The 12,010-nt window shown below is 41.6% G+C and overlaps 1 protein-coding gene across 4 annotated transcripts in view; it reads left to right on the top strand.

Annotated features, from left to right (window-relative positions):
• Positions 1–1,235: 1,235 nt before the first annotated feature.
• The window catches only part of Cdk8 (cyclin dependent kinase 8), a 67,736-nt gene continuing 56,961 nt past the window's right edge, over positions 1,236–12,010 (top strand). For all 4 annotated transcript variants that reach the window (XM_057764276.1, XM_057764277.1, XM_057764278.1 and 1 more), the window contains exon 1: positions 1,236–1,833. In XM_057764276.1, coding sequence (XP_057620259.1) covers positions 1,706–1,833 — 128 coding nt within the window. In that variant the 5' untranslated portion in view covers positions 1,236–1,705. The remainder of the gene's footprint in view (positions 1,834–12,010) is intronic.

Here is a 12,010-nt window from a genome sequence, read left to right on the forward strand (position 1 = left end):
TTTCTTTCACCAACCTACTTGATGTTTCCACCAGTGTGTGTGTAAGTGCTCTTGTGTATGCACATAGGTGTGCAGGTGTAAGCATGTGTGTGTATGCCTGTGTCTGGAGGCTAAAGGTTGATGTCTGTCATGGAACCTTGAGCATACCATTTCAGTAAGACTAGCTGGTGATCCTGCTACAGAGATCCTGCCTCTTATGCATCCCTAGCAGTAGTATTATGGGCACACATAAATATGTGTGGCTTAAAAACACCCGCCCCCCCCAAAAGGTGCTTTGACTTCTTGATGATAGACTAACCGGTAAGTTGATATAAATCCTTTCCTCCCTAAGTTGTGTGTGGACATGGTGTTTATTACAGTAACGGAAATCAAACTACAACACGTGCCAAGCAATTAATTTATCAATCTAGCCATCAATCACCCCAGCCCCCTCCGTTAAGTTTATTCTCTTGGTATAAAGATTTCAGTAAACTATTTCCAAGTTGGAATTTGTGATAATAAATCTATGTTCCTAAGCCATGACCACTCATATTTGGCTCTAGAATAAACTCTTATTCTCTTCGAGGTGATAATTGTATTTTTGTGTCAACAGACTTAAAATTAGAGTTCAATTTTCACTGAAGTGAAAATAGCTTTACCTGACTTGAAGTATAATGGTACGCTTCCCTAGCACGTACAAGTCCCGAGAACTTCAATGAAATACACAGTCAGATGAAGGAAATCAAGCCATAAATACAATTGCGTAATTTATTGTATTTAGAGACAGGTAGAGGCTTGGAGGGAGGCAGCAATAATGTTGTTTAAATTCTGTAGTTCAGAAGTGACTCCAATATAAAATACCCCTTCATTAACGAGTGTCTTTTGCTAAGCTTATATGGGTTAATTTAGATTGTGAAGCTATGGTTTTGGGGAAAAAAATAATCCTCATGCAGCCGCCACTGGTTGCGAGATGGACTACCAATCCCATCATGCAACGCTCTCAATTCGCGACGTCGTGGAGGAGGCGGCTACAGCAGCCACCGTGCATTCTGAGTCTTGTAGTTTCTGGCCGCGCGGTTGACCGGGTTGGTCCACGTGGTGAGTCTGTCTGCAGCTCCGCACCGCTGCTGAGCGAGGCCCTTTTGCGTACCGGCGTCAGAAGGGGTGGCTGCCACCTCCAGAGCCGCTCGCAGGTGGGGCGGAGTCAACGTGAGGCTTCGCGACGTTTTTACGACAGCGGCTGCCGTGTTCGGCGCCCGCCTGCCCGCCCTCCTCCTCTCTCGAAGGGAGCTACCGGCTGTTGTGTGGCGTCGCTGGTCTGTCGGGGCTGATGGCAGCCTGAGTGTGCGTGAGTGCGTGTGGGAGAAGGTGAGGCGCGGACGCGCGTGGGCGACGAGCAGAGCCAGCCGTGGCCGCCCCGCGCCCACAGCAGCACGCGCGGCCAACCGCGCGCGAGCCGGCGCCCCGGGAGCGCGGGGACAAGGGCGGACGCCGCTCCCCGCCCCCAGCACGTCCCTCGGCTGTCGCGCGCCCGCGGGGACCGCCCGGCTCTCCCCTGCATGTCCCCGACGCCCGCGCGGGGCCTCCTGCCGTCGCCGCGTGAGGCGGGCTGGTGCTGCGGCGGGCGAGTGTAGCTCGGGGGCTGCGGCTGGCGCTGCCGCGCGGCCCGGTCTCACCGCTGCCCTCGGCCCCCCACCCCAGCACCCCGGCCTCGGAGGCTGTGACAATGGACTATGACTTTAAAGTGAAGCTGAGCAGCGAACGGGAGCGGGTCGAGGACCTGTTTGAATACGAGGGCTGCAAAGTTGGTCGAGGCACTTATGGGCACGTCTACAAGGCGAAGAGGAAAGATGGGTGAGTGTGGGTGTCGCTGCGGGTGTCCCCGAGGCTGAGAGGCAGGTGGCCGGCCGTGGTCCCCACTACCTCTGCCTCTGTCCCGGCCAGTCTGCTTTGGGGAGGAAGTGGTGTCCGTCCCAGAAATCTAAACCCACAAGAAACCTGCGTTCGAGAGGGAGAAGGACCGTGTGTCTCATGGGCAGTGTACCTTTTTTTGTGAATTTCAGCACAGTACAGTTTTGTTTGAGTCGTTATAAAATACATGCTTTTCTTTGGTCGATTTATCGCGGTAACCTTTTGGGGACTAACTCACCCGCCTCTGGAATGACATCCATCCGTCTGGAAGAGAAGCAAAGATCTTTTTTCCCTTATCAATTGTGAACAGTTGATGACCAAATTTGGATTTGATTGTGGGGGGGCGAAGAAGAGTGAATGTGGGGTCTGGAGAGTTCCATGTAGGATCATCTGCAATGTAAATTCAGCAGTTGCTCTTCAGGTATCATTAGCTGTGAGTTTTTATATAGAACAATGGGGATTTGGTGCAGAGTGGATGGTGTGGGGAAAAAAAAAACAAGTGACAGATAGGGGCTGTGTTGTGCAAGCTTTTTAACCAGAATTTATCAGCTGTCAGTGAACTTTAAGTAATCTTTTAGCTCTAAATAGTCTCCCCTAGAAACAAGAAAAAAAACCTATGACTGGTAATGCTCTCAGTTTTGCTTCTTAACAGCGAATTGAGGCCCTCAGTTTTCCTTTGTCAGTAAATGACTGCATTGTAATATTAACAAAAGGGAAAGTAATTCTTAGTTGGGGAGAAAATATTTATTAATTTCCCATCTTTCTCTTGTACACGTAGGTATTATCTCTGTAGCCTTTGACACTAGGAAATTATTGGAACAGTAATTATTGCCGTAGCTTATATTTTTGGATTTATTAGAAATGGCTTTCCTTGAGCATCCCTTGTTTGGCTAGTTGCTAGTTCGCTGTTTAGAGAAGACGTTTTTCCTATTCACTGAAGTGCATAGTCAGAACCGCATTAGCACTACAAAGTGACACCGTTAAAGCTGCAGCATTCTTTTCGAGGGATCTTATTTATAAATATTTCAGTAGTCTGGGTAATGGAGAAGGAAGTGTCTGCTTATTAAACTCTTAGATTTATCAAACCGTCTTATAATGTATTTCAGTGCTTTTGTGCAGCAGTGAAACCATGCAGATATAGGCAGGGGTGGAGAACTTCATGCTCTGGGTGCCGTGTGGCTTTACATGTACTTTTTAGCAGAATGGATAAAGCAGTGAGTGACATCCAGAGCCCTTGTTGATTCCTGTCTAACTAGATTTGTTTGTCAGCATTTTACCTAAGAATTATATTTAAAGAAATCATCTGAATTTGCAGCATAATATTTTTCAAAAGGGTTAAAGCATCTTTCATTTCTCGGTATCACCCAGTTTGGGACATGGTCATAAAATCTCCACTCCCAAGACATTTGATATTGTGGTACATTTGGCCAATTTGTTGTATTTTTCAGAGTGCTAGTGATTTTTATATTTTATTCTTATGAAAGGAGACAGTTCTGGTTTCATAAATTGCCAAGTTACGCTAATAAAATATCCAAATGTGCTTGATTGTGGGCTTTTTAAGTATATAATGTATATGGAGGCAGGTACTTTAAATACCTTTTACATCTTGATGATAGGTTCCATCTGGGCTGTTAAGAATAATTTCAGAAGAAATTACCTATCTTAAAAGTAGCTGGTGTTAGTGAATATTTGCATTTGGTGGAATTTGTTTAAAGCTGTAATCCGTTGGGTTGGTTTTCCAGCAACCTTTAATGATCCTGTTTATTGTGATGTATTTTTCGTAGTGAATCAAATGTCAAGAGAGTTTTGAATGAGAACAGTTTTGTTTTCCATGGGGAATACTTTTCTGTTTGGCTTGTTCATAAGGCCAGACTAGTAAAGTGCTATGTTATATTTTAGAAGTTTTTGAGCTTATGTCATTGAAGCATAAGTTTATGTATTTTTAGACTTGGTATATAATAAAATTTGTGGCTGTTTTAATCTTTTATAATAAGATGGTCAAGTTATTTGCTTTTGGTAGTGATTTGCTTTCAAGTTAATGATATATTCTGCCACTGAGATGTCATCAAGATGTAGTTCCTCAAGGAACCTGGGCAGGCAATAACACTTTGCAGAGATTCTAGAGCCCTTCAGTAAAATTAAATAATGAAGATTAACTTTGCTTGGACATACTTAGATATTAAAATAAATACATGAAAACATTTCTTTCAGCTGTACAGTAAACAGAATATGAGCAATTAGTAAAATAATTTAGAGTAGAGGAATTAGCTTGTTAAATTATTAAAATTTAGGAAATAACTTTGACCTAATGAGTTAGTAACACTACCCTTCTTGTATACCACTTGCCAGATAAAAATCAGCATCCTAAGGAATGCAGGGCATGGGGAAGTACTTTAAGCATGACTATATACAGAGATAAAGGATCTTTTATAATCCTGCTAATTTCAGCTTTTTAATAGAGTTAAAAATAAGTTCATGAAGTACATCTTGAAATTAATTCATTCTTTAATGTGCAATAAATGAGATAGCATCTTTCATTCCTTAATATCCGAAGAGTACTCCTTAGGGGGCAACCAAATATATGTTTGAAAGAATGGAATTTTTTTTTTTTTTTTTTTTTTTTTTTTGGTTTTTTTGAGACAGGGTTTCTTTATGTAGCCCTAGTTGTCCTGGAACTAGCTCTTGTAGACCAGACTGGCCTTGAACTCAGAGATCTACCTGCCTGAAATTAAAGGGCGTGCACCACCACAGCCTGGCAGAATGGAAGAAATTTAAGATATAAAGTTTGTTTTTAAGATTTTCTTCATATAATCACTGGACGTTTATAGAATTAAAAAATTTAATTTGTCCAGAGTGGTGCTGTGTGCTTGTATTCTCAGCTTTTGTGTGGCTAAGGCAGGAAAACTGAGTTTTAGACTAGCCTGGGCTGCTGAGCAACAACCTGAGGTAGGTTGTGTGAGAGATTGTGTGTGTGTGCGCTCACACACGAGAGAGAGAGAGAGAGAGAGAGAGAGAGAGAGAGAGAGAGAGAGAGAGAGAGAGAAGAATTAAAAAAATCAACTTGGAGCAAGAGTTTCCTGGGGGGAAGCACAGAAGTGGTTTATTTTGTTTGTTTTGAGATAAAAGTCTCACTGTGGAGCTTTGAATATAGACCACAGAACAGGCTAGCCTTGAACTCAAAGATCTTGCCTCTGCTTCTTGGGACTTGGTCCCACCAAAGTTATGTTCAGTAGGCCAAAGAGGAGGTAGGGGAGGGAGAGAGAAGCAGGAAACTTTGGACCATGTTTGTGGAAAACTCAAGAAATTAGTTGATAGAGGTAATGGTGCCAGTCCTAGGTCCTGACTGAAGCACCCTACATTTATTTATTTAATTTCATAAGAACTATCAATCCTATTATGGTCAGTTCACATAAAAGGAAACTAAGCCATTAAAAGATAGGCAGATTTGTCCTGTGAGTAGCCATGTCAGTTAGGACTTGAGAACATCTTTGCAATATGTGTATTCTGGAGCCCGTGTGTCCCCACCCCCTTGCTTTGTAAACCATGCTGGCTTGGAACTCACAGAGGTTTGCCTACCTTTGCCTTCTGAGTGCTAGAATTAAAGGAGTGTGCTTCCACACCTGGCTGCAATGGAGCCCATGCTCTTAACCTCTTTGCTTCATATTGTTAAAATGAAGACTCCAGACAGCATCCCTATCTCCATTGATACCTCAGATACCATCGATCTGCTGGCTCATATAGTCCAAGATGACTTGCAGCCACTCTGTGACTCAGGCTGGTCTTGAACTTAAACAACCCTACTTCAGCATCTTGTGTTTTTTAATTTTATTTTGTATGTATGAATGTGTACCCCATACATGATTGCTTGAAGTTATGGATGGTTGTGAGCCATAATGTGGATGCTGGGAATCAAGCCCAGGTCCTGCCTATTTGTGGTGGCACTTGTCTTTAATCCCAGTACTTGGGAGGCAGAGACAGGCGATCTCTGTGAGTTCGAGACCAGCCTGATATACAGAGTGAGTTCCCGGACTGGCTCCATAGCTACTAGGAAACTCTGTCTTGGGGGGATTGTGTGTGTGGGGGATATCCAGGTCCTCTGCAAGACCAACAACTTAATTACTGAGCTGTCTCTCCATCCCACTCAAGTTTAGCATTGATTCTCATAAGTTGTCAAAATTAAAGATTAAAAATTGGGCAACTCCCAAAAATGCAAAAGCTACCCAACATTCACTTTGCCACCTTGACTTTGGGTTAATACCTGCTCCTATAGTTGTCTTGTTGTTGGGGAGCCAGCACGAGGGACTCCCCTTGCCCCCACGACAGGGTCTCTCTGTATCTTGGGAGCCTGTCCTGGAACTATCTCTTTTGGACCATGCTGTCCTTGAACTCACAGAGATTCTCCTGCCTCAAGTGCTGGGATTAAAGGTGTACACCACCTTTCTGGTGCACAAGGGACTCTTGATTCAGTGTTTATTGTAGTCTTGATTCTTTGGATATACATTAATAAGTGTTTCTTACAACCTTTTAAAAATGTAATGGGAGCCAGGCAGTGGTGGCAGAGGCAGGCAGATCTCTGTGATTTCAAGGTTAGCCTGGTCTACAAAGTAAGTTTCAGGACAGTCTCCAAAGCTACACAGAGAAACCCTTTCTCGTTGGAGCAGGGGAGAGTGATGGAAAGGGACAAGAATAATATTTACAGTGCATATATGTGGCATTGAGTAGTACATTTTTAGCTCCTTTTTTAGGTCATTTTCAGGTTTGATGCTTAGAATCCATCTTTTTTTTTTTATTTTCTGTTTGTTTGCTTCTTAGTTATAGGGTTGGCAAATTAATTCAATTGGAACTTGTTCGTGTGAGCTGTTAGTTCGATTGAGTCTTCCAAGATTAGAAAAACTCAATTCACTGAGCTATCTATTGGGCCTTTCTCTGTGCCACAGTCTGAAGCATTGGGAAGGCAAAGGTGGATGAAACATTGCATTTTTTGAGGAAGAATCTCCTGGAAAAATAAACTTGTCAAAAATTATAGCAATTTTAATAAGCACTATAATAATGTTATTGTAATGCAGGGAAGGAAGCTCTGGATTACTTTGGGATTTTTTGGAAAAAGTCTTCAAGATGACAGTATTTGATTGTTGGAAAATGAGAAGAGCTCGCCAGGTCATTCTGAGGAATAGGAAAAATATGCTTTTTATTGTTCCTGTAAAACCTCATCCGTGGGTGGAGGTTTTTCTCTGCCATGCTTTTCTGACTTATTTTCTTTTCCAGTTTCTTTTGTGCCTTGCTGTGTGTGTAGTAGTTTAAGCCTCATAAATGTTCTCTTCTCCCACTGACTGTAATAAGGTCTCTGTTTTGTCAGTTGGGCTGTATTTATCTACATGTACCAAACAGCTTATTTGTGTGTTTGTAGCAGCTTTCCATCAGCACTGTTGATCATGCAGTCCAGGTGGCCTCTCAGATGCATGGAGCTACCATGTAGAACTCAGCTTTGCCTGTAGCTCTGGCTACACTTCCACCTTGGCTTGACCTCACAGAGAGCTGGAGCTAGGGTTCTGTGGAAGCAGCAGTGACTATAGATTGAGGTGGCTGAGAGTCTTTCTCTAGTTAAAGGTTTAGGAAATAGTGGAATTTCTCTGGTTGGCACTCTGATGTGTAGAGAGACAAAAGGTAGGGGTGGGATTTCTCCTATACTGGATTTCAACTAGGAAAATAAAAATAATAAAAAATAAACTATTATTGACCATTCGTAAATTATTTTTAGTTATGAATTCTGATTTACAAACATTTGAAATGTGATATATTTGTTAGTGGGAAGGATATATGCCAGATTTGTGACATTTTTTTCCCTGTGCTTGGTGCTGACCTTTTCTTTGCATTGTCTTTTTATTAATGAATCCAGTTCTCATTGCTTTACTTTTTTCTGTCCTTAGCTCCTGCTAGAAATTAAATATACTATTGCCCTTTCCTTTGTACTAGCTGAGATAGATGTTGGCCATCTCTTTATTAATTAGAAGTTACTACAATACTCTCTTTGTCACCTTAAGGAGTGTCTGGTATGTCTAGTTGATGGCATTCACTTATTGTTGTAATTTATTTTTATTGTTTTTTAAAGTATATGTATCTGTGTGGTTGAGTATGTAAACGTGAATGCTGGTACCCTCAGAGATCAGAATAGGGCATCTGGATTACAGGTGGTTGTGAGCTACCATATGGTGCTGGGAATGAACCTGAGTCTTCTGCAGGAGCAGTACTTGCTCTTAGCTGCTGAGCCTTCTCATCTCTCCAGCCCCACTCACCTGCTATTTTAACCTTAATACTTGAAGACTTTGGTGTCAATGATTTTTCAGTATTCTTCAAAACAGTTATCAGAAGTTCCAAACTGGGCCAGAGAGATGGTAAGAGTACTTGCTGTGTAAACCTGACCTAAGTTCCATCTCCAGAACCCATAGAGCCATAGTGGAAGGAAATACCTTAACTCCTTAAAGTTGTCCCTTCACTTCCACCTGAGGCATGTACGCATGTATGTACACACACACACACACACACACACACACACACACACACACACACTCTTTTAAGGTCTCCAAATGAGTTTCTACTGTTGTAAGTTGCCTTGATGTAAGCTATAAAATTCAATCTCACTGTATTTACAGGCTGTGTAGCCATTGACATTGTCCCATTCCAGAGCATTTCATCCATAAAGAAGCTAAGTGCCCATTACCAGTTACTCCATATCTTCTCTTGCAGCTTCTATTGCCTTTCTTGGGGTTAAGTTATAGTGCATTGTGTGAGTATACCACATTCATCAGTTGGATATTTAAATTGTTTCCTCTTTGGGGCTGTTACAGATGATGCTATTATAAACTTTCAGGTATGAGTTACTGTGGCTGTGTTTTCAATTCTCTTAGGTATAAACCTGGGAATAGAATTTCCGAGTCATCCAAAGCAGCTGAACACTGGTTTTAAAGTATCTGTAGAAACTTGTTTCAGACCAGTGTATGTTTTTGTGTGCAAGGCTGTATTAGATTGGCTTAGTCTAGGGTAGTACACACACCATAGTCTGTCACGGTGACTCAGAAATACTAAATCCATTCAAGTGAAAGTCCATTCATCACCCCACAAAATGTAGTTTGCCCTGGATTGGTTTATTATGTAGCTACTTTAGTGTATCTGTACTTACTGTTTGTATGTCATTTGGGTTTTTCCAGTGAATATTTATGGGTGAGAAGGTATAGATTTCTTCTAGGGCAGCAGTTGCTCTCAGCTACTGGCACATTGCCAAATGGTGACAGGTACACGTGTGTGCACCTGAAATTCATGCTTGCAAGTTGTTAAATGTTGCTGCAATTAAGAACTTGAGGCATATTATAGGAGAGTAGAAATGCAGTGCCTTCTAAAAATAGCATGAGAAGCAAAGGTTACTGGATCAATAATAACCTGAGTAGAGCTTGAAGAAACAAAAGCAAAGGCAGACTGTGGAATCCAAGTATGTTGTTCAGCCACTGAAAACTTTAGTGCTTTTGAAATACACTTTACAAATAAGTCTATGTAAATGAGGATTGAACCCATACTTCTGAAATTAAGAAAGCTATAACTGATCTCTGAACCAATGTTGGCATGGAGTTTGTGGTTTACTTTTTTGATGTAAATGATTATTTAGGTTACCTACTACTCAGTTTCCCATTTCTCTAAAATCCGTAACATCGTTATAGCCCTGAAATTAACAAATATTCTTATAAAGAGGAACTCTGGGGCCTCCGCCCATTGTTGTGTACACCTGAATTCATAGGCTTTTAGAGCACTAAAGGAGTTTAATAGAAAGGAAACTTGTTAGTGCTGTGGTCTCCATTAAATACATTGAGTCGAGGAAGCTAGGGAGTAGGTAGTGAAGCATTTATGGTTTGAAGGCTTCTGTTCTAAAGGAAGTGATGTGGGATTCCCCTCTGTATGCTAGGAATACCATTGGTTAATAAAGGACTGATTTGGCCCTATAGCAGAGCAGAACTTAGATAGGCAGGGAAAACTAAACTGAATGCTGGGAGAAAGGAGGCAGAGTCAGAGAAAAGCCATGTAGCCCCGCCGGAGACAGAAACCAGAGTTTTAGCTGGTATGCCACAGCCACATGGTACTATACAAATTAATAGAAATGGATTAAATTTATATGTAAGAATTAGCCAATAAGAAGCTAGAGCTAATGGGCCAAGCAGTGATTTAATTAATACAGTTTCTGTTTGATTATTTTGGGTCTAAGCAGTGGGGGGCAGGAACCAACAAGCGGCTTCCTCCAACAGATTGGTGTGCCATCGTGGGTAACTACATCCACATAAAAACCTGAGAAAGCTTAAAAAGTAATTCTAGACACAAAAGAATAGTTAAGCATGGTTTGGTAGTGGCATTTTCTTGGGTGGGCTGTTTGCTAGACGCAAACAGAGGCATGGCTTCTTTAAGAGAGGTTTTCCTGATTTAGCCATAGCAGAAAAAAAGCCACGTGATTTTAAAATGTGGCTCCCTGGACTGTGCTGTGAGCGCAAACTCTGGCTATGGAGCATTTGAATGGCATTTGTGGGCCTGGGTGTTTGTGTGTCCACTTGGTTGGGAGGAAAGTAGCTGAGACCATGCCCCATTGCTCAGTGCTCCCCACCTGGGCAGGAGGCGGTATCATGTCTACTAGGCTTGCACAGGCAGGAGAGCCTGGTGGATTCCCACCACCATACACAGAGATATTTCCAGGCTGCGCAGTGCTCTGCATGGCAGATTTAGCTATTACTCAGATGAAAAGGGTTTATGTGTTGCATGCTCATTCTCAGAGTTAAAGTGCTGAGCGTGGCTCCTACCTGGCAGTCCCAGAGCTGGCAGTAATGGTACCTCCACCATTTTAAAAGTGGAGAGAGGCGGAGCCAGCATCCAGAGCAGCTGCAACCAAGCTGCCCACTGTTTGAAAAGCTCTTCAAAGCTAGTTCCAGGACAGGAACCAAAAAAGCTACGGAGAAACCCTGTCTCGAAAATTAAAAAAAAAAAAAAAAAATTCTTTACTCTTTAGGACAGTAAAGAATTACAGATACGCAATAGGACAGATTCAGACATAAAAGACCTCTAAATGGGTCACAGTGTTGTACATAGGCTTGGGAGAGAGAAGAAAAAAGTATAGATAGTTGGAAAACAAGTAAATCGTTAAAATTAAAACAAAGTCTTTAGGGAGACAGTATAGACAGTCATATAGGGAGTAAAAAAATAATAAGCCATGTAAAGATGGAATATACACAGAGAGTCTGGATTATGAATATTATTGTGTTTTCTTTCAATTTTTTGACTGCAGAGAGAGAGACATTTGATTCTGGGAATTGCTAAGCTAAACCAACATAAATATTTTAAAGGTATCTCGAATTCAAAATATGGGTCTAAGGATATCTTGCTTTGGAAAAGAAGTTCTGCTTTTGTTTTCACAGAAGATGAGAACTTGTGGAATACTCCAGACTAATATGGTTTGATGGACCAAAACCCCTGAAAAGTTGCCTTGAACACCCCTCAAAAAAATTATTTCGCCCAATAAACAGCAGGAAGCAGTTTGGAGAATAACTATGCCTATATTCCCAAATACTGATTATAAATGCTCTTTTACATTTAAAGGGGGATAAGCATAGAGATGAATACTTTGCTTTGGTATGGATCTTGCTCTATTGATATAAATTTAAGGTCAATTTTGTTATACTGTGTATATGTATATTTCTGCTCTTAATTAAGGTATTGTGTTTGTACAGCTCATTTGAAAATATAATGTATAATTAAGAAATATAGATTAATAGATAATCTTTAATAGTCAAGCTTGTAGTCATGTTAGATTTTCTAGATGTACAGAGATATATAGGCATTCTTCAGACCTTTCAAAGACCTTCTGAATATGGCATATCGCATCTAAAATGTTTTAAGAACTTAGGATTTTTCTTTTTTTTTCTTCTCTTTTTCTTTTTCTTTTGGTTTTTCGAGACAGGGTTTCTCTGTAGCTTTTGGAGCCTGTCCTGGAACTAGCTCTTGTAGACCAGGCTGGCCTCGAACTCACAGAGATCTGCCTGCCTCTGTCTCCCAAGTGCTGGGATTAAAGGCGTGCGCCACCACCACCCGGTTT

Source organism: Chionomys nivalis, chromosome 3 (genome assembly GCF_950005125.1).
Source record: "Chionomys nivalis chromosome 3, mChiNiv1.1, whole genome shotgun sequence".
Taxonomy (NCBI): domain Eukaryota; kingdom Metazoa; phylum Chordata; class Mammalia; order Rodentia; family Cricetidae; genus Chionomys; species Chionomys nivalis.